The sequence below is a fragment of the Emys orbicularis genome, chromosome 13, assembly GCF_028017835.1.
Source record: "Emys orbicularis isolate rEmyOrb1 chromosome 13, rEmyOrb1.hap1, whole genome shotgun sequence".
In the NCBI taxonomy this organism is placed as follows: domain Eukaryota; kingdom Metazoa; phylum Chordata; order Testudines; family Emydidae; genus Emys; species Emys orbicularis.
The window spans coordinates 6186689-6209800 of record NC_088695.1 but is presented as its reverse complement, the minus strand read 5'-3'; the positions used below and the strand labels follow the sequence as shown (position 1 = coordinate 6209800).

Below are 23112 nucleotides of genomic sequence, written 5' to 3'. Positions count from 1 at the left end.
ACAGTTAGGGAACCCCATTTGTGCAAAGCCATCCACTATTTCCTGCACGTTACCCAGAGTCACGGTTCTTCTGAGTAGGATGCGATTAATGGCCTTGCAAACTTGCATCAACACGATTCCAACGGTCGACTTTCCCACTCCAAACTGGTTTGCGACCGACCGGTAGCTGTCTGGAGTTGCCAGCTTCCAGATTGCAATAGCCACCCGCTTCTCCACTGGCAGGGCAGCTCTCAATCTCGTGTCCTTGCGCCGCAGGGTGGGGGCGAGCTCCTCACACAGTCCCATGAAAGTGGCTTTTCTCATCCGAAAGTTCTGCAGCCACTGCTCGTCATCCCAGACTTCCATGACGATGTGATCCCACCACTCAGTGCTTGTTTCCTGAGCCCAAAAGCGGCGTTCCACGGTGCTGAGCATGTCCGTGAATGCCACAAGCAATTTCGTATCGTACGCATTACGCGGCTCGATAGCATCGTCGGACTCCTCACCCTCACTCTCACTGTCACTTTGGATCTTAAGGAATAGTTCGACAGCCAAACGTGACGTGCTGGCGAGACTCGTCAGCATACGCCTCAGCAGTTCGGACTCCATTTCCCGCAGACAGATCGCGCTGCACAGAAACCGTTGAAAGATGGCGCCAAAGGTGGACGGAAACAAAGGGATTTCTGGGATGCGAAGCGATGCATCACGGGACATTGGGACAGGACCCAGAATCCCCCGCACCCACGCCCCCTTCCCACAACCCACGGCGCCAGAATGGGAAAAGGTGCTCTGTGGGATAGCTGCCCATAATGCACCGCTCCCAACAGCGCTGCAATTGCCGCAAATGTGGCCACGACAGTGCGCTGGGCAGCTGTCAGTGTGGACAGACTGCAGCGCTTTCCCTACTCAGCTGCATGAAGTTCCTGCTCAGGTTTAACTCACAGCGCTGTACATCGGCAAGTGTAGCCAAGGCCTTAATCATCCCATCCTCCCCATTCCTGCTAGCACCAATCCTTGCCGAGTTTGCTGTGTTCCCCATTGGTGTTCGAGTCACAGTCCCCTCTGGTGAACCGTATTTATGTTCCCTCCCGACAAATGCTTAATAATATAGATAGGGGGCAGGGAAGCACAATAGAAAATAAGGGTATTTAAAAATATGGATTTTATCCTTACTTAGGTAAATGCGAATCCTAAAATAAACACAAGTTGGCTTTGAACGCTGAACATTTGCATGAGCAGCAAGGACAATGGAGAAAGTCGCTGGTTGATCTCACTTAACCAGGGAATGTGGGACAATCCTTTGGCAATTTCCACCTTCTGAAGCCAAGAAAGGGTCCCATCCTGTGACTCCCCCATCTATGTGGGAGGAGCCATTGACCTGCATAGACCCCCACTTAAATCGCTGCTGATGTAGCAAAGGGATGGGTGCTTAGAATGGCACCTAATGTTCAATGAGGGGCATATTTTCAAAAGCACTGAAGTGACTTCGAAGCCAGAGTCCTGTCGACTTTCATTGAGTCGTGGGTTCTCAAGAGTCACTCATCTCCTTTGAAAATGGGATTTAGGCACTTCTGAAAATTTTACCCCAAGTCTATGAATCCTCTGAATGATTCTCAATGTCTCTTGTGTAGCTATCATTACCTATTACATATATTAGATAACCAGGGGCGGCTCTATGTTTTTTGCCGCCCCAAGCACGGCAGTCAGGTGGCCTTCAGCGACATTTCTGCGGGTGATCTGCCGGTCCCATGCCTTCGGCATACCCGCCGCCAAAGCCGCAGGACTGGCAGACCTCCCGCAGAAATGCCGCCGAAGGCTGCCTGACTGCTGCCCTCACGGTGACTGGCACGCCGCTCCGCCCTCCCCCCCTGGCTTGCCGCCCCAGGCACGTGCTTGCTGCGCTGGTGCCTGGAGCCGCCCCTGAGGATAACCCCAACTGAGATCAGGGCCCCGTTGTGCCGGGCACTGCACAGACACAGAGCGAGAGACAGTCCCTGCTCCAAAGAGTTTATATTCTCCCTCATCTCTTTTCCTCCTATACATTTTCCTCTCATATTTCCTTCTATAAACATCCCCACCAGTTACTCTTTGTTTCCCCCACCTCTAATCCCTCTGATCTCTCTCCTCTTAGAAAAGATCCTCTCCTGCTCATCCGAGGAGGGATCCTGCAGTAGGGGCAGTGTATAGGGGGGTCATGAACTGTCTGTGCCATGAATTGTCTGCAGGTGTTCGAGAAACTGGGCTCTCTCTGGGCTCCAGTAGGAGGTGGCGTGGGCAGTCAGATACTGCTGTGAAGCGAGTGTTCGAAGCTGGGTCGGACAGACTAGAATTCCACCAGGAGATTCTACGGAGCAGATGCCAGATCCAGGCCCCGGGGGGAAAGAGGAATACTTGATCTCGCAGCTCAGTGACACATTCTGACCTGGGAGCTTTTGTCTGCCACCCAGCAGAACGGGAAGATTCTCCCAGCAAAAGCGACTGCTATGAAAGTGAAGATCTCAGTGTTGTTCTCAGCGTTGAAAAATGCCACCTGCCCCCTTTTGTAGTCCAGGGCGACCCTGATCTTCCTGGGTCTCCTATCCGGTGGCAGGCTTGTCCAAGGAGAAGTGAGAGCCACATACTGAATTGGGTTCAGCTGCCCCACAGCCCAGATCCCCTCCTCTGGCTCCAAGCTGACCCCTCCCTTTCTCTTCACAGACTCTCTGGCCACCCCCACGGCCCAACTGCTCCCGTCCACCTCCACTTCCCAGCAATGTCTCCCCGAGGTGAACCCCTCACAGCCCAGCACACAGGGAACGGGATCAAATCTTCTGAAGTTGTCGGGCACGTCCTGCCGTGCAGGTCCCCATCTCACGCTTTTCCCATCCTCAGACAGGATGAGATGAGGATGAGCCGTGTCTGGATCCAGGGTCACGTTGGCTGGGGGGGAGGAGGGAGGAGAGAATCAGAGTGTTAGGGGCACTCCCTTAAATCCCTTTGAAAATTCCTGCCTTTAATGGATAAGGAAAACCTTCAGTTGCACAAGATGAGGTAACTGGCAGGTCACCAACTTTGTTGCTGACGTAGGCTTAGCTAGCAGGGGGTGGGAGGGGCAGGAGAGTCTATTTCTGAATCCGTAACAAGGTCCTGCCACTCAAGCTACATTTTATTAAGGAATCTAAACTGCTCCCCTTCTTCCCTTTGCTGTTTTATCAGCTTCATTTCAACAACTTCCCCTTAACACCGCCCATTGGATGCTACTGGCCATAGGCGCCGACTTCTACTGGTGCCGGTGGGTGCTCGACCCTCCTCTGTCCCCGGCCCCACCCCGACTTCACCCCTCCCCACCCCCATTCCAATTCCTTCCCCAAAGTCCCTGCCCCAACTCCGCCCCCTCCCTGCCCCTATTCCGACTCCTTCCCCAAATCCCTGCCCCGGCCCTGCCTGTTCCCCACCTCCTCCCCTGAGCGAGCCACGTTCCCGCTCCTCCCCCCTCCCTCCCGGAGCTTGCTACAGCTGTTTGGCGGCGGCAAGCGCTGGCAGGTAGGCGGAGGAGCAGGGACGCGGCGCGCTCAGGGGAGGAGGTGGAGGCGGAGGTGAGGCAGGGGGTGGGGTGGGGAGCTTGGCTACCAGTGGGTGCAGAGCACCCACTACTATTTCACCGTGGGTCCTCCAGCCCCGGAGCACCCATGGAGTCCGTGCCTATGCTACTGGCAGAGGAGCCCGAGTTGTATCATTGTGACATCATTTGCTGACTCATTTCAACCAATGGGATTGCAAAGGAACTGTAGGCAGTGAATGATGACTGGCTGAAATACTTCTGATGTCACAATGCTGTACCAAATGGGCATTGAGTGGAAATCAGGATTTTCTGGTGTCTGGGTTTTTTGACTGTCATCAAACTCAATAGGGTTCTTCCCATCGATGCCTGGAAGGTTCCCTGAAATTTTAGAATTGATTGGACACGGTCTTCAAAATTTATCACACTACAGTCAGAGAAATGCCATTGAGTGCAAGGCCTCACCTCTCTCACTAAAAAATGTTCATAAGAACATAAGAATGTCCATACTGGGTCAGACCAATGGTCCATCTATCCCAGTATCCTGTCTTCTGGCAGTGGCCAATGCTACGTGCTTCAGAGGGAATGAACAGAACAGAAAAATGACCCTGTTGTCCAGTCCCAGCTTCTGGCAGTCAAAGGCTTAGGGACACCCAGGGCATATGGTTTGCATTCCTGACCATCTTGGCTAACAGCCATTGATGGACCTGTCCTCCAGGAATTTATCTAATTCTTTTTGAACCCAGTTTTACTTTTGGCCTTCACAACATCCCCTGGCAATGAGTCCCACAGGTTGACTGTGCATTGTCTGAAGAAGTACGTCCTTTTGCTTGTTTTAAACCTGCTGGTTATTAATTTCATCGGGTGACCCCTGGTTCTTGTGTTATGTGACGGGGTAAATAACACTTCCCTGTTCACTTTCCCCACACCAGTCATGATTTTGTAGAGCTCTATCATATCCCTCCTTAGTCGTCTCTTTTCTAAACTGAACAGTCCCAGTCTTTTTAATCTCTCCATGTATGGCAGCTGTTCCATACCCCTAATCATTTTTGTTGCTCTTTTATGAACCATTTCCAATTTCGATATCTCTCTTTTGAGATGGGGCAATCAGAACTACATGCAGTATTCAAGGTGTGGGCGTACCATGGATTTATCTAGAGGCATTATGATATTTTCTGTCTTATTATCTATCCCTTTCTTAATGATTCCCAACATTCTGTTCGCTTTTTTGACTGCCGCTGCACATTGAGCAGACGTTTCCAGAGAACTGGCCACAATGACTCCAAGATCTCTTTCTTGAGTGGTAACAGCTAATACAGACTCCATCATTTTACATGTATAGTTGGGATTATGTTTTCCAATGCGCATTATTTTGCATTTATCACCATTAAAGTTCATCTGCCATTTTGTTGCCCAGTCACCCAGTTTTGTGAGATCCCTTTATAACTCTCCGCAGTTAGCTTTGGACTTAACTATCTTGAGTAGTTTTGTATTATCTGAAAACTTTGTCACCTCATTGTTTGTCCCTTTTTCCAGATCATTTATGACTATGTTGTACAGCACCGGTCCCAGTACGGACCCCTGGGGGACGCCACTATTTACCTCTCTCCATTCTGAAAACTGACCATTTATTCCTACTCTTTGTTTCCTATCTTTTAACCAGTTACTGATCCATGAGATGTACAAGAGATATAAATCCTGATGTCTCAAGCATAAGCCAACCACTAGCTGATTGAGGGGGGTCAGGAAGTCATTTTCCCTATGGGCATCTTATTCCAAAATTCCACTGTGGAGGAGGGTTGGTAGCCTTCCTCGGTAGCCACTACCAGCTGCTTCAATCAGAGACTGAATACAGGACCAGATAGACCATTGGTCCAACTGGATACTGGACTAGAGAGTCCATTTATCTGATCAGCTAAGAGAATTCATGAGTTCCTGGAGGAAACTCATGGGGCTTTCTTGCTTAGAGCAGAATGGCATTTGAGAAACGGTGTGATTCACTGACTGTATTGACTAGCTCTTTAGGATCTTATATCACTTCTTAAATGCCCAAAACTAGAGTCCCCTTTTCAGGAGGAATTTCAAACTTCCCCTTCTCCTAAATCCCCACCCATTGATTTAGACAGAGGAGAATGAAATGGGGTTGGGTTGGGAAAAAGTTTTAAATAGAGAAGGAGGATTAGGATTAACTCTGAATTTCCTGGGTTTATAATATTTGGTTTTGGGATCATTGCAACATCCCTGTAATGTTGGGGTTTTTTTACCCCAAATTAACCCTATCTTAAAGGGATTTTTTTTTTTTTTTGGTTTTGCCTGGGTATAATACAGTACTCAATTACACCATCAGTCCCCAAAATTTACTTTTGTCCAACTGCTTTCCAGATAGAATCACTAGTGGGAGAAAAAGTGAAACACTTTAAATGTAGCTGCTGTCAACGTTATGAAGGTATTTCTGTTGTTAACGAACATAACTGCAGATTCATTTCATATACAAAAGGGCAGACATAAATGCAAAGAAACCCACAAAGCTCTTTCTAGTCAGACAATGTTAATAAAGTTAAATGGTATTTAGGATTACTTGACTTGTCTGATCCCCGCACCTCTGCCAAGAGCGAGGCAACATGAACTAGTGGCAAGGGTACTAGATCAGAGTCGAGAATCCTGGGTACTATTTCTATCTCTGCCACTGACCTACTGTGTGACCTTGGGAAAGTCACTTCTAGAACCAGTTGGAAATTTTTCCTTGAAATAGTTTTCTGTCAGAAAATTCCATTTGAGTAAATTGAACTTTTTAACTTTTTATTGATTTGGGTGAAATTTTGTTTTTTTTGGGGAAAAAAGGTAGGGGGCTGGAAATATCCCATTTCCATATCCCACTGCCAGAGCCTTTCCCTGCGGCCTTCCCTCTGCCAGAGCCTTTCACCGCCGCATGTAGCTACACCTACCCTAACCACCGCTGCCAGTGTGGACAAGGCATGAAGGGTGTGTACAGCACCTAGCATAATGAGGCTCTTGTTCTTGGGTGGGGCCTCTATGGGCTACCGTAATACTACTAATAAAAGGGAATCTGTGTCCATCTCCCATTTCTCATCGAGCGGGAGAAAGATGATCAGTAAACAGAGATCCACACACAGGTGCCAACTTTGTCATTTGCCAAGGGGTGTTCGACCCCTGCTTTGCCCCAAGCTCTGCCCCCACTCCGCCCCTTCCCCCAAGCCTCCACCCCACATCTTCCCACCCACGCTCCACCTCCGCCCTGCCTCTTCCCACCCTGTTCCTCCCCCACCGGATATTGCACCCCGCCCCCCACTCCTCCCCCAGCACCTCTTGCACGCCACTAACAGCTGATCTGCGGTGGGAAGGAGGCTCTGGGGGGAAGGAGACGGGCCGATCACGGAGCTGCTGAGCACCCACTATTTTTTTTCCATGGGTGCTCCAGCCCCGGAGCACCCACAGAGTCAGAGCGCCTATGGAGCCATACATGTATACAACTTCATCATTATAGGAAAGTTCCCCTCATCCGCTTGCCCTGAGTCAGCTCAACTGAGACGAGAATCCCCATTAGCTCCAGAAATTTACCTTTGTCCAGCTTTGGTTCAGATGACAGAGTCTCTAGAAGGAAGGGGAAAAAACATGGAAGAGGTGAAATCTCGGTTGTTCTGACTGGGGAGAGATGCCTACTGTAGATTAGTAAGCTCTTTGGAGCAGGGACCAAAATTGGCAGTCGGGCCTCCTGCATAACACAGGTCAGAGAATTTTACCCGGTGACGCTGCATGAAGTCAATAATTTCTGGCTACAATCTTTTGGAAAGAGACACCCAGTCTTGATTTCAAAACTTCCAAGCGACGGAGAATCCACAATGTCCATAGGTAGGTGGCCTCAGTGGTCAATTATTATCACTGTTAAAAATGCGTGCGTTATTTCCAGGCTGATTTGGTCTCGCTTCAGTTTGCAGCCGTGGAATCTCATCCTGCCTTTGCTAGATGAAAGAGCCCTTTGCTATCAGAAATCTTTGCCCCGTGCATATGGGCGGTGGGTGAACCACCCCCCCTTCGGGGAGGGTAGCTCCCGGCCCCACCCCTTCCTCCCGAGGCCTCCCCCTGTGGCCGGAGCCCTGAGCCGCACCCCCACGGCCAGAGGAGCCCCGGCCTGCCTGACCCAGCCACGCTGGCCCCACTGGCCTGACCCGCCTCGGGCCACTTCAGCCCCTGGCTGCCAGCTGGAGCAGAGCCCTCGCTGGCTTCAGGGGAGCGCAAGGGCGGGGTCACGGGGTGGAGCATGGGCAGCACCACAGCTTAGCCTCCCCTGGCCTGCGATACCTGCTGCCCATGCCCGTGCTCGTGCAGGTAGGCAGAGAGCAAGTGAGGCTGTCCCGACGAAGGGCACGATTCTGTCCTCAGAGTCACTGGGGTAATTATCATTGACCTCTGTGGGTGCGGGCTGTGAGAATCAGCGTTCGCCATTGCTTGGCTTGGTCACACTGACAAGAGAACAAAGTGGAAAAAGCCCTTATAGCCATGGCAGCAGGCCCGGGGCTTTGGAAACTGGACCCAGAGTGAGTTTGCTTTGCTTTGCAAAGCTCCCGCACGGATACAGAAACTTCTTCCTGGTCTCGAGACACAGGGATCCACCCTCCTTGGGAAGTGGCTTGTTTTATATGAGCTTTTACCAGGCTGATCTCAACAGATAGGGCCTGCTACACACTGAGCACACAGAACTAGCATCTCCTCTCAGAGTCAGAGACATATTCTCCTTCTAGCGGCAACTAGCAGCACACAGCATACTCCCCCCCTCTCACCCCCCCCCCCCCCAAAGGCTGGTCAAAATTTTTCCATCCAAAACTACTTTTCAACAGAAACATTGGATTTTCGACTAAATGGAAATTTTTCACAAAAAGTGGCAACTTTCCACAGAAATGGTCAATTTATTTGTTGACATCTGAACACCTGAAAACTGAAAAGATTTTAGCCAAAAATGCTGCCCTGGTGCCTCATGGGAATTGTAATTTGGTTTGCTCATGTTCCCATTCTCCTTTATGGGACAGGTTCTTGAACTGGACTACATCACCCAGGATGCACCACAGTCAGGGACTCCATCATGCCTAGCATACCTTCCTCAGGAGGAGACTGTGGTGGATCATGGGAAATGTAGTCCAATCAGGGAGCCCAGGCCATAGAGGAGAATGGGAGCCTGTGGCACCTAAACTACAGCTCCCATGAAACATTGCAGCAATATCTCCAAATTTAAATATTTAGTTATTTGACTGAAATATTTTTTGTTTGATTTTTTGAGGTGGGGAAGGTATGAAAAATCTTTTTTTTCCAGGGAAAATGTTACTGCAAACATTTTTGGTTTTGTTGAAAATTTCCTTGAGGAGAGGGGTAGAAAAAAAATAACAACTATATCTGGCCCTGCTCTGCTCCCTAGTTGCCTATGCTGGGATGGATCTGAGCATTATTGCCAACAGATAATTGCTTTGCAAGGGGAAATCATCCAGATAAGCTAGGGTATATGGGGCTACCAGGCTCCACAATCTAATGAATTTTGGTATCTGTACAGTGTTTTGCAAGCCACTAGCTACTTGGGCTTCAATTTTCAAAGTGGTGTAGGGGAACTGGGTGCCTGTCGCCCATTGGGACTGGGTACCTAACTCCCATAGGAAAAAAATCCTTGGAAAATTTGTCTTAAGCATCACCTCCTTCCCTTTGCCCCTGGTGAGATAGGAAAGTTATTATCCCTTTGTAAATATGGCAGGAAAGATAAGTGACCCAAGCTGGTGGAAAAGGTTCTCATGGGTTTCTATAAGGCAGACCATGCATAAACTGTAAGCTAGTGACAAGACTCTGAGCTCTCTGGAGACATCTTTTCATTATGTGTGTGTACAACATCTACGGCAACGGGGCTTTGATCCCTATACGAGTAAATCAATATTTTAATCATAGCCAAGAACAGCCCCACAGTTTGTTACCTTTAAATTTACTCAGAGTGTGCTCCAGAAATGTGTGCTTCTGAGAGAATTCCTTGACTCTCCTTTTCAGTTCCAGAGGAAGGGATGGTGGACTCTGAAACTTCCCCATCTCATACCTAGGGAGAAAAATGGCCTGTTGTTAGTCATTGTTAACTGATTTCAACAACAATAAAAATGTAGTGGGGGAGGAAGAATTATCAGACTTTTTTGATTTAAAATCCCTTTTTTTTCATCCGAAATTTCAAAATTTCAAAGAAATTCTTAAAAAAAAAAAAAAGTGACAGGACCGTTCCAGCTCCATTCAGTCATTGGCCCCTTTGCTGAAATTGTTGACAATGGGGGCATGAAGGGCTTTTGTAATGGGGAAGACTGCCCATCCTGGAAGGAGGTGGAGTGAGGAGTCGTGAATGTATGTGCATAAATACGACACCCTTGTCTCATGGCACATTTTAAGTTCACTGGGACATGCACCAAATCGACAGGCACAACCCTGAGCATGCAGACTGCTTAATAGAAAGGATAAACCGGGCACTGAACAGTCCTCAGATGGAAATGACTTCACACCATTACTGACCTAGGTGGAGTTTTGCAATCATTGACCCAGACGTTACTCTGTTGATGGGTGGCCGACAACACCCCTAGGTAGATATTGGTAGGCAGCTAGATGTTTGCTTGCTAAGTAGCCTGTGCTACCTTAACTGGTAAAGGCAAGTAAGTGAATGGCCCATATTCCATCTCTGATCTCCTGACGCATCCAGACTGTCAGAGGAGTGGATAATTCATAGTATATCTGCAGCTGAATCTGCATTCTGGACTCTGGGGTAACGTAAGCCAGCTCAGAATTCTGGGGTTGGAGGGAGATTAGGAGCTGCAGGGAGCTTTGTCCTTTACCCAACACCTTCCCAGCATCCTCAAGTGTGAGGGGGAGCATAGGTGGCGACTTTCTGGGTGCTCCAGGGTTGGAGCACCCACAGAGAAAAATTGGTGGGTGCTCTGCACGCACTGGCAGCTCCCCGCTCCGCCCCACCCCACCCCACTCCAGCTCACCTCTGCTCCGCCTCTTCCGCGAGCACACCGCGTGCCCACTTTCCCCCCCAGCTCCCAGTGCTTGCACCGCAAAACAACTGTTTCGTGTGGCAGGGAGGGAGGGGGGAGGAGGGGAACGCGGCGGGTCCAATAGGGGCAGGGAGGGGGCAGAGTTGGGGCGGGGACAATGGGGGGAAGGGGTTGGAATGGGGGCAGGGCCGGGGTGGGGAAAGGGTGGAGACTGGGCGGGGCCAAGGGCGGGGGGGGGCACGAGCACCCACCGGCGTCGGGGAAAGTTGGCGCCTATGAGGGGAAGTTAGAAGGAGCCACGTACCTGCTCAAGGTGCTTCTGATGTCCTAGAGAGGAGAGAGAAAGAAAAGGGGAGTTCAGTCCCACACAACATATACTGGAAATCCCTCTTGCTCTGAGGTATCTAACTTGCTTATTTGAAAATCCCTCTGGGTGCCTAAATACCTTTGAAAATCTAGCCCCATGGCACATAGGATTCTGAGCCTCATTGAAAGCCTATGGGATTTAGGGTCCAAAATGCCTGAGGGACTTTTGAAAGTGGGATTTAGGCTCCCAAGTCACTTAGGTCCAGATCCTCAAAGGACTTTCGGCACCTAACTCCCACTGAAATGAAGGGAAGTTTAGAAGCCTAAATACTTTTGAGGATCCATCCCTTAGGTCCCTTTTAAAATTTTTACTCCCAGATCCCTTAGCTGGGACGAAGTGGAAGACTCATAAATCTGTATATGTATAAACCCGTACAGCTACTAGAGGGGAAAAACACATGTTGGTGTGAGTTACATACGGCATCACAGTAGGTTAACATACAGTTGCGGGCTAATCTGCCAATGATAACTCTTGACAAATGTGTCCCTCATGACACGGACTCATTCCAACCAGTAGCAGTATAGCATGCAAATTAGCTGGAGAGGACGGGAGATGATTGTTTGAGTTCCCTCTGATGTCACAATGGGTCAGGTAAGCCTGACCTGAGCTATTGACTTGGCCCTGTCTGCAGTCTATTAATCTGAACAATCACAGATATAGCAGTCCTCTTTATAACAGCCCATATATTTCAACATATTCCTCCCCCACCCCCGTCTCCTTTTCTCAAGAGCAAATCTGTCTGTTTTTTTTTTTAACTTTTCCTCACAGGTCAGGTTTGATAAACCTTTTATCACTTTTGTTGCTCTCCAACGTCTCACAGTCCAAAACTGAAGGCCACTTCACTGATTCTCAGATTGTCCATTACTTGCGACCTTTAAATCAAGATTGGACGTCTTTCAAAAAAATACACTCTAAGTCAACCAAGAGTGGTGAGCTACATACAGGAATATCTGGGTGAAATTCTCTGGCCCGTAATGAAGGAGATCAGACAAGCTGATCTAAATGATCCCTCCTGGGCATAAAATCTACAACATTTATGGGAAAACTCATGTGTTTAAGTGCTTTGTTAGATCAGAGAACCAGTGTGCTGAGCACCTTGTACTATCAGAACTTCAATGAATAAAATAATGTATGTTTCTGCAATGCGGTGTATTGTGAACTGGGACTTCAATAGCAAAGAGCCAGGGACATGTCTACTAAGGGCTCTGGGGTACCTCTCACACAGTCTCACCTGCAGGAATTCACTTGCTGGCTGCCTGCACTTCCCTTCCATCTCACTGATCAGGGTCCCGAGACGAGATATTTCCTGGGTGAGCCTGGTGGTGAATTCATCATGCCTCTTCAATATCTCCTTGTCCAGCACTTCCAGCTGGGCCAATAGGAGCAATTCTTTCTCCTCTAGAAACAGATGGAGTTTCTCAAATTCCGACAGAATCTTCTTCCTCTCGCTCTCCGTCTGTTGCTGCGATGAGCAGACACAAGCAGGGAAAGGGTGGAGAGAAACATGTGACGGCCCATACAGAGTAACATTTCCAAAGGAGTCTGTGGTACTTTGGGGGTTCACCCAGACTCTCCTGCATTCTCCACTTTGGCCACCTTAGAACCATGACGGACTTTACTTTATAGACATATGTAAGCAGAGTCTGAATGAGCTCTCCCCTGACATCTAGTGGTGAGCTATGGAAAAGGACTTCAGGAGCTGATCTCATTTGCATGGGCACACCCACCCTGTCTAGGTGCTCAGCATGATGGGATTGCTTGCCCAAAATGGTCACGTTTGGCTGGTGTGGGATCCACAGTCTCCTTGTTATTGGGGCAGGAGTAATAAAGGGTTGTTATCCTTGCTGTGTGAACCGAGGGCAGCAGAACTGTACTTGGCATTTCCCGACTGAGGGACTCACCCTCACCTAAATAGCACTTGCTAGGCAGGGGACATGGCTTCCAAAGGCCAGTGAATGGAGATAAATTAGAGAATTTTTTCACTTCAAGGTCCCAGAAACAAAGGCAAGGTTTTCATTTATATGTGGTAGTGTGGGTCTTGCTTAAGGGCTCCAGACACTATTTGGCCCTGCCTCTCTCCAGTGTATAATAACAGGTAATTCAGACTCACTTGAGAGTCTTGTTACACACTGCAGAGCTGAAATCACTGATACCTAGGTCTAAGTATTATCTCTGCTTTGGTACAATGTCTCTGATGCAAGAGACTGCCCAGTGTGCACCAGCAGTGAAGCTCCACCACTAACACCTGAAATCACTAACAGCTATTACTTGAGTAAGGTGCCTCTCCCTCCCCCCCCAGGGTGGGAGATGAACTCTGAAGATGCACCTCTGAACTCTGGGTCTGCACTGTCCAAGGACAGCAACTGTGAGTGGGGTGCAGAGAAGGGATAGATAAAGGGATTTTTGAGTTACTAGACTTAAGTACCTGAGGGGAACCTGCCCAACTTACTTGGTGGTGGGTCTTTTGCTCATGGTTTAGGTTTATAAACCCTGTTTGCGGTATTTCCCAAAATTAATGCCGCATTATTTCCCTCCTTTTATTAAAAGTTTTTGCTACACTCAGACTCTGTGCTTGCAAGAGGGGAAATATTGCCTCTTAGAGGTGCCCAGAGGGTGATGTGTAATTGTCCCAGGTCACTGGGTGGGGGCTCGAACCAGTTTTGTGTTGTATTGTTGAAAAGGAAAAAGGAACCCCTAGATACTGAACCTGGCCCTTGTTGCTACCAACTTTGACTAGCAGAAGGGTTACAGGGTTACACATAAATAAGTGATTATCCATTATAGAGCATCACACATTACTCTGTACGACTCCAATGGTATTCAGAGTCATCACATAGGTTCATTTGCTAATGAGTAAGTACCAGCAGCTCCTCGCTTGTTATTTCCCCATTCAATTTCAGTGCAGCAATGCCTTCCATCTCCTTCTTCAACATCTCCAAACGACTCCTAATTTGTCCCTAGAGAAAAGAAAAGTTACTTGCACTTGAGGGTATTTTCCTGAGTTATTTATAGGTTGACAATTATTAACTCGGTTATAAAACACTCACAAGCTCTGTCCTTCAAAATGTATATACACATCATAAATTATATATGAATAAAGACAATCTGCTTTGTCTAGCAAAGTTCATACGTCACCCTGGATAGAAGAAGACATCACATCAGTCAGCCATGAGCTCAACAGAAAAATAACAAATATTATATACATGCATTAGACAGACCGAAAGTTCAGTCAAACTGCATGCTTCGATTAAGTTAAATAGACCAGAATATTAGGCTCTAGAGACATTCTTGTAAATATAGGATGGGGTATTAAAATCCCCAGTTTAGAATAAAACTAAATATCGCACTTGATCCTGTATGTACACAAAACTTAATGACATTTCGCAAGAAAAGAATTTGAAAATGAATTTTCACGAACATCTACATGATCCCCAGTCAGAACGCCTCCTCCTCCCGGCCAGCTTAAGATAATAAAAACAGCAACACAAAAGATTTGTCAAAATTTAAAATGATGGGTGAGATTCTGAGCAGTATCTCTTAGCAATATAGCACAGAACTTACAGCCCAGGGAGGGGTGGCACTATGATGGGAATACAGAGATAAGCAAGGGATCCCTGCAAGATCAGGGCTTAGGGTGTAAAATCAGCCGTTGTCTCTTGTCTGGGCAGAACTAGCAACATTAAGAACGATACACACATTTAAGATTCTTTTCCTAGCTCTTCTTTAGCAGGTCGCAGCCTTATCTTTCACTGAGGCGAAGTAAACAAACGCCCAGGCGAAAGATTTTGCTAAGGTGAAATGGTTTTGAACAAAACCTTTTTCCCCCCGAGGAAAAAAACCAACATTCTTGCGCAAAGCAGCTGCTTTCCATGAACACTTTAATTTAGTTGAAAACCTCAATTTTTCATAGACTACCAGAGTTAGAAGGGACCTCAGGAGGTCATCTAGTCCAACCCCCTGCTCAAAGCAGAACCAATTGTGAGACAGATTTTTGCCCCAGATCCCTAAATGGCCCCCTCAAGGATTGAGCTCACAAACCCTGGGTTTAGCAGGCCAATGCTCAAACCACTGAGCTATCCCTCCCCCCATTTGTTTGGTCCTCAAAACAAACAACAATAAAGTTTCCACAGAAAAGCATTAGCCAGGCCAGGCATTTGGAAGTTACCTGCTCCAGACACTATGAGTGGGGCCGGATCATTGCAGCGGCACAAAGGGCCCTTAAACCAGCCCTTATAAGGGAATCCTGAGCTGATGTTAAACTCTCCTTCCTCAGCATATAAGGTGTTTAGGGAGCAGGGCCTAGTGCAGTGGTCCCCAAACTTTTTGGGGTCATATCCTCTCTTACCCCTGTTCGCACCCCACCCCCAGGGCAGCTGGGGCCAGAGTAGGGTGACCAGGTGTCCGGTTTCTGACCGGAACACCCGATTGAAAAGGGATCCTGGCGGCTCCGTTGACTGGGCCTGACTAGGCCATTGACTGTGCGTTGACTGCAGCGGGGCTGGCAGCCGGCATGTCCCTCTGGTTCCTATGCGTAGGGGCAGCCAGGGGGCTCTTCACACTGTCCCAGCCCCAAGCGCCACCCCTACAGCTCCCATTGGCTGGGAACCACAGCCAATGGGAGCTGAGGGGGCGGTGCCTGCAGAGGGGGCAGCGCACAGAGCCACCTGGCCACGTCTCAGCATAGGAGCTGGAGGGGGGACAGGCTGCTGCTTCTGGGAGCTGCTTGAGGTAAGTGCTGCCTGGAGCCTGCACCCCTGAGCCTCCCCCAGGGCTGGGCCCCAACCCCCTGCCCCAGCCCTGATCCCCCTCCCACCCTCTGAACCCCTCGATCCCAGCCCTGATCCCTCTTCCGCCCTCTGAACCCCTCGATCCCAGCCCTGATCCCCCTCCCGCCCTCTGAACCCCTCGATCCCAGCCCGGAGCACCCTCCTACACCCCAAGCCCCTCATCCTCAGCCCCACCCCAGAGCCCACACCCCCAGCCAGAGCCCTCACACCCCCCAACCCCAGCCTCCTACCCCAGCCCAGAGCCCCCTCCTGCACTCTGAACCCCTCATCCCCAGCCTGGAGCCGCCTCCTGCACCCCTAATCCCTCATCCCTGGCCCCACATCAGAGCCACACCCCAGCTGGAGCCTCAATCCCCTGCACCCCAACACCCTGCCTCAGCCTGGAGCCCCCTCCCACACTCTGAACTCCTCATTTCTGGCCCCATCCTGGAGCCTGCACCCCCAGCCCGAGCCTGCACCCCCCTCTTGCATCCCAGCTCCCTGAGCCAGCCCGGTGAAAATGAGCGAGTGAGTGACAGAGGGAGGGGGGGAATGGGGGTGTGGCCTTGGAGAAGGGGCGTGGCATTGGCGGGGCCTCAGAGGAGGGGCGGGGCAAGGGTGTTCGGTTTTGTGTGAGTAGAAAGTTGGCAACCCTAGGCCAGAGCAGAGCCGTGGTAAGGGGGCTGAGGCTGGGGATGCAGCTGGGGCGGGTCTGGGGCCAGACTGGGAATGGAGCCCCGGCTGGGGGCCAAGGCTGGGAGTGGAGCTGGGCATGGGGCCAGGAGCCAAGGCCATGGCTGGCGGTGGAGCCGGAGCAGCGTTGGTGGCGGAGCAGGGCCGAGTGGTGCTACCTCCCTGCCCCCCCCCCAGTGCCTCCCCAAATGTTCCTCCCCTCGGGGTTGCACCCCACAGTTTGGGGACCAGTGTCCTAGTGGACTGCACCAGCAATAGCGAAGGCCATTTTACCTATCCCCAATCTCAAGGAAGTGGGAAGTTGACGCTAGGTGCCTCTTTCGGGCAGCGGTGTCCCTCCACCCTTCTCTCCAACCCCCAGGCTGAGAGGGATTGAGGAGTGGTCCTTGACAACCTTCTGCCCTGATACACATGCAGGCACCATCCCCCAGCCTTCTAGAGAAAGGAATAAGGGAGCAACGTGGGGGTGGAAGCCCAGTCTGGGACGATAAGGATTTTGGGAAGAGACAGAGAGAGACTTGCTCTCTTCCCATCTATTTCAAATTCTCTCAGCTCATTGAGGGGAGATTATAAAGGGGCTGGGGTTGGGGGCCTGGGCCAGGCCGGAGCGGAGCTGGGAGCAAAGCAGAGTTGGGTGTCCTGCCCCGCACCCCCTCCAGATGCTCCTCCCTGAGGGGGCATGCCCCACAGTTTGGGGACAACTCAGCTAGAGATTGCTGAGCCGGCTATGGCCTTGGCTAAGAAACACGTGTCTTTTTAGCTCATGGAGCAGTGGCTCATGCATTAAGCTCCAGAGGTCCCAGGTTTGATCCCAGCCGCCGGGGTCGGTCGGCATTACCCTGAGTCACCCCAGCCCCAGCTAGTTTTCTAAGTACGTACTGCACAGGCCCGAACTCGGGTGGCCTCAGTGGCTACCCTGCTGTGTTCAGCAAGCTAGCTCAGGCATGTCTACACATGCTGCCATCCCCCATCACGCCTCCTGATTCCTGTGTATGTGTAGACACACCCTGAGGTCCCACATGGGGTGTTATCCTGCTGTAATTATACCAGTATAATTACACTATTTCCCCATGTAGACAAGTCTTTAGGTCCTTACATGGCCCCCACGCCCATCGGGTCTGAGCACCTCACAGACCTGACACCACCGACACAGAAAAGTGCTGTTCTCCCTGTTTTACGGAGAGGCTAAGGGACTTGCTCAAGGTCACACAGGAAGCCTGTGGCAGGACAGGACACTGAACCTAAGACTCCAGCATGCGCTCCAAGCAGTGGCGGATTTAAAGTTAGTGGGGCCCTGTGTGCAGCTTCATTTCACACACACACACACACACACACACACACCCCCGCCAGGACCCAGCCAAGAGAAAGAACATTCTCTCTTATCTCCCCCCGGTTTTTCATTCTTTTTTTTCTCCATCCTCCTCCTATATTATAAGTAATAGGAAGTTAATGAAAATAAAGTGAGGTACCTTGATTGGGGCAGGGGGTTAGAGTGTGGGAGGGGGTGTGGGGTGCGGGCTCTGGGAGGGAGTTTGGGTGCTGGGTGCGGGCTCTGGGCTGGGGCAGGGGGTTGGGGTGCGGGAGGGGTCAGGGGTGCGGCGCTTACCTTGGGCGGCGCAGCTCCCAAAGCGACCGGCACACCCATCTGGCAGCAGCTCCTGAGCGGAGGGTGGGGCAGGGGGTCTCTGTGTGCTGCTCCTGCAGCTCCCATTGGCCGCACTTCCTGGCCAATGGGAGCTGCGGAGTCGGCACTTGAGTCCGGGGCAACGCACGGAGACACTCTGCCCAGGGGCCTCAGACACATGCCGGCCGCTTCTGGGAGCGGCGCGGTGGGAGGGAGGGAGGCAGCACGGGCAGGGAGCCACCTTAGCCCTGCTGCACTGCTGCTGGCATGTCTCTGCGTGCCCCTTGGGGGGAACGGGAGCAGCGGCAGCGTCCGGAGCTTCCCTCCCCCCCCCGCCAGGGGCATGCAGAGACGTGCCAGCAGTTGTCGGCTTCTGGGAGTGGCGTGGGGCCACCGGCCACGGAATGCAGGCAGCCTGCCTGAGCCCTGCTGCACCGCCGGCCGGGACTCAGGGCCAGGTTGTCAGATGAGATTGACTCTGCATTTTGGGGGCCCCCTGTCATTGGGGGCCCCGTGCCACCCCACTGTTTGTTTCATGGCAAATCCGCCTCTGGCTCCAAGCCCTGGCTCGTATCAGGAAGCGACCCTTGGGACTTGCTGCTGGAGGACTTCTGGGAAGTGCTGGCTCAGGGAGCTGCCCATATGGAAGCCTACGTTTTGGTCACGGGTATTTTTAGTAAAAGTCATGGACAGGTCCCGGGCAGTAAACAAAAATTCACGGCCCATGACCTGTCCATGACTTTTACTAAAAATACCCGTGACTAAAACTTGGGCGGGGGGGGGGGGGCATGGGTGCTCTGCGGGGGGGCGGTCCGGGGGCACTGTGGATGCTGGGGGAGGTGGCGTGGGACCCCCACTGGTGCTGGAGGCTGCGGTGTGCAGCCCGGGACCCTTGCGGTGGTGTGGGGGTGGGAGGAGGAAGGTTGCCAGGGCTGGCAGGGGCTCCCTGCCTGGCTCCGCATCCCTGCAGCTCCTAGGCAGCGGAGAAACCAGGGGGCTCCAGCGCGCTGCTCCCGCCACAAGTGCCGGCTGCTGCAGCTCCCATTGGCTGGGAACCGCAGCCAATGGGAGCTGCAGGGGAGGGGCCTGTGGGCACCAGCAGCATGTGGCATGGAGCGCCCCCCCCCCCGCCCCCCCGGCTGCCTAGGAGCTGCAGGGCCATGCCAGTGGGAGCCGGGGAGCCCCCCACCCTGAGGTAAGCGCCTCCTGCACTCCCAACCCCCTTCCCCTAGCCCTGAGCCCCCTCCCACACACCCAAACAACTGCTGCTGGCCCCTGCCCTAGCCCTGAGCCAGCACCAGCCGCTGCAAAAGTCACGGAGGTCACGAAAAGTCACAGAATTCTGTGACCTCTGTCACAGACTCGCAGCCTCACCCATATGTTGCCCAGGCAGGGCTGCCGGAACATAGAGGGGCCCCGAGGGGGAATAGGAAAAAGTTGTGGTTACTCCCCTGTAACTTTCAAACTCAGGCCAACACGGGGCTCCGGCACGTGGAAGGAGATTGCCAGCCCTGCAGATGTTGGGACGCCATTACAAGGAGATGAGGGATGCCCTTGTCATTAAAGCACTGATGTGGAATCCAGAGGGCTCATCTAACCCAGCAGCTTCCAACCTTTCCAGACCACTGTCCCCCTTTCAGAAGGCTGGTTTGTCTGGCCTACCCCCAAGTTTCCCCTCATTTACAAACGACTTGCTTACAAACTCAGACATAAAAATACAAAAGTGTCACAGCCACTAGTACTGAACAATTGCTGACTGTCGCATTTTTACCATTGAATTATAAACTAAATCGATTGGCATATAAATATTGTGCTTCCATGTCAGTGTATAGTCTACAGAGCAGTATAAACACGTCAGTGTCTGTCTGAAATTTTAGTTTGTACCGACTTCGCTAGTGCTTTTGATGTAGCCTGTTGTAAAACTAGGCTGATCTCTAGAGGAGTTGATGAACCCTGCGTACCCCCGGGGGACACGTACCCCCAGTGGAGAACCATTGCTCTAAAATACACCACCAGGGGTCTCTGTCCAGCCCAGAATCCCGAGGGCACAAAGCTGTTTAAAGTTGGCACTGCTCCCTCTCCCCCGATCTGTGCCTGCTGCACAGAACAGCTCACACAATGAGGTGTAGCAATATCAGACAGTTGTGCTGGACGAGGATTCCTTCCTACCTTGTACTCCTGGGCGGCCTCCTCTGCAGGGACCACCGTGTGAGCCCTGTGCTCCTTGGACCTGTCGCACACCACGCAGATGGGGGACTGATCCTCTTGACAGAAGAGTTTCAGAGCCTCCTGGTGTTTCTCGCACGCTCTCCCGGCTCCGGCATCTTTTGTCGATTGCAAATTTAGCTGCTTGGCTATTTCTACCACGTTGGCCAGCTGCCAGTTAGGCCTGAGGTTCCTCTGGGGAAAGGTCGCTCTGCATTGAGGGCAGGAGACGTCTTTATCAGATCCCTCCCAGCACTGGGTGATGCAGGCTTGGCAGAAATTGTGCCCACAGTCTATAGTCACCGGATCATTAAAATACTCCAGGCAGATAGAACAAGAAGCTTCATCCTGGAGGCTTTGCCTTGCCTTTGCAGCAGCAGCCATGGCTCATCCCGGGCAGGAGAGCAGTTTAATTTCACTTCCCTGTTCCCTGAAATGTGCTGACCCTTGAACGAGAAAGGGGAGTTTCCCTTCCTGTAAACAGGCTTTAGGTGGAGTTGAGTCATGGTTCGGAACCGCAGCTTCCTGGTGACAGCGCCAAAGTTTGTCTCGCTCGTGGAACAGAAGTGGGTCCAGTCAAAGATATTACCTCGCCTGCCTTGTCTCTGCCGGGGGAATGCAAGATAAAGGACCAAAGCGATGTAAATCTGTCTGGGGGCAAAGCACAGCTGGTATCACAGCCAAGACAACGGGACTGAGGAAGGGATCGACTAGCAGTGATTTTCAAACTGTTTGTATTAGTTTACACAGCAAGCCTCTAAGTGTGACCCCCCCCCGCGTATCAATTAAAAATGGGGGTTAATTTAATTTAATGGGGGCTCAGGGGGAGTTGATAGCTCACAAGCCCTGTGTAACCACCTTGCGGCCCCCTGAGGGATCACAACCCCCAGTTTGAGAACCCCTGGGATAGAGCATGATGCAATGGAGCTGTAGCACAACTGGTTTATTTGGGGGACCCAAGGGTGGTAGCGCAGGAGCGATCGATCGCTGCGGTCAGACAGTCCCGGCAGCGGGAAGTGTACTGTATCTCTTTGGTGGTGTCTGCAGTACAGGCTCTCCTCTCTGTCCCCTGAGCTGGTGCTGTCTTGGAGACAGAAAATAGGTTAAACTCACCCCAGCTGGAGCAAGTTCTCCCTTTCCAGAGAGGAAGCAGCAAACTTCTCCCTCCTGGTGTCTTGAGCTAACGCAGGTCTGTTTCCTTATGATGATCTCTTGCTAGGATAGCTCAGGGTTGGCTGTGCAGAGCCCTTTATCTGGAGCTGTGGGGGGGCGGAGAGAGAGCTTCATGAACGAAATGACCATTCACACACAAACCGAAGTGAACGTTTTCAGCACGAAACAAAACAAACTGGAACGAGTTTTGTCCAAGCCCTGAAAGAAATTTCAAATGGAACCAAAAATTCAAGCTTGTCCAACACACAGTTTTTATACTGATTTAAATAGCAAAATGAGTATAAAAAACTGTGCTTAGACCAGCCTTTCATTCAAAAGCTTTTGATTGGTTGGTTGTTGTTTTTTTCCCAAAAATGCTTACTATTTTTTCCCCCAACCAGCCCTATAAGGGTATGTTTACACAGGGATAAAAAAAACCACGGGTGCCCCAAGTCAGCTGAGTCCAGATCACCGGGCTCATGCTCTGGGGATGAAAAATTGCTGGGTAGATGTTTGGCTCGGGCACCAGCCCAAACCCAAATGTCTACACAGCAATTTTTAGCCCCGCAGCCTGAGCCCCATGATCTTGATTCAGCTGACCGGGAGCCGTGCCAGAGGTCTTTTAATCTGTGTAGCTGTACCTAAAAGACCTACCAAAGAATCCACTATTAGATAGCTTACACACCTAATTTACACGGAGTTGTGCAGGCCCCACTACAGACAAACAGATACAAACCCAAAGCCATCTGCTTTGGATTCCCCAGATGCCATATACAAAATTCTGGAAATGAAGTGGACTGGGAAGGGGCAGGGGGGGAGAATTTAGGATGTCTGATTTTTGTCCTTATGTAAATTTCTTTCACTTAAAATTCTTCCTCACCTTCCTCTTCTGTGCAGACAGAGTGGTTGATGAAGGTGGGAGGCTGGTGGAGAAGTGGGGGAGGGGAAGAGTTAGTGGTATCTGGGCAGGGTGTGATTAATGAATAAGCTACTAGAGGCCGCAAAAAACCTAGTCCTCGTGGTTGGGGAGCAAACCTCAAAAATGTGGTCACTTCTGCAGTGATGTCTGTCTGAGTCTGTAGAGAGCCTGAGACAATAGCTCTGGGGGTGGGGGGGAGAGATGCCCTGAGTTTAACCAATGGAGCAACGTCTGCCCAAGTTTTCAGAGAACCTGAGAGAATAGCTCTGAGCGGAGGGAACCACCTTGTGCAACTCAATGGGGGTGTTAACTCCCAGCCCCAGTCCTCGGGGAGAGGGGCCAGCTACCAACCCCACCCCAGCAGGGGATTCTGTCTGTGGTAAGAAGGGAATAGCACAGCCTCCCCCCGCCACCAAGCAAAGACATCTCAGCTGCATATGAATGTATGTGTGTGGGGGTGGATCAGTGCCCCCGTACTGCTTTTCTGTAGGGGAGAGGCGCTTCTTGCTGCTCCCCAGGGGAGAGAGCTCACTGCTGCTGCTCCTGACAGATGATAACAAATCTAGCTCCTACCTAGTGCTTTGCATCAGTAGAGCCCGAAGTTCTTTACAAAGCAGCGCAATAGCATTACACCCATTGTACAGGTGGGGAAACTGAGGCACAGGGAGGGGACATGGCTTGCCCAAGAAGAAAAGGGGGGGGTTCCCTGCCTCTCTGGGGCAGGGCTGCAGAGGGAACCAGGCCAAGGTGTGGCTAGGGGCCCTGGAATTGCCCTGCATTCAGGGGACTTTAACCGAGCTATGCTTTGTAATGCAGCACCACCATTCCCCCAAGATTTCCCCCC

General features: G+C 51.2%; 1 protein-coding gene across 1 annotated transcript; it reads right to left on the bottom strand.

The window, feature by feature from the left end:
* Positions 1-2383: 2383 nt before the first annotated feature.
* On the bottom strand, positions 2384-20597 carry LOC135888422 (zinc finger protein RFP-like). The gene is made up of 8 exons (XM_065416229.1): positions 20162-20597; positions 13771-13866; positions 12141-12371; positions 10847-10869; positions 9487-9602; positions 7097-7129; positions 5879-5908; positions 2384-2898 (listed from the first exon to the last, which is right to left on the bottom strand). The coding sequence occupies exons 1-8, from the start codon at positions 20579-20581 to the stop codon at positions 2384-2386; spliced, it is 1464 nt and encodes a 487-aa protein (XP_065272301.1). The 5' UTR covers positions 20582-20597.
* Between the last annotated feature and the right edge of the window lie 2515 nt (positions 20598-23112).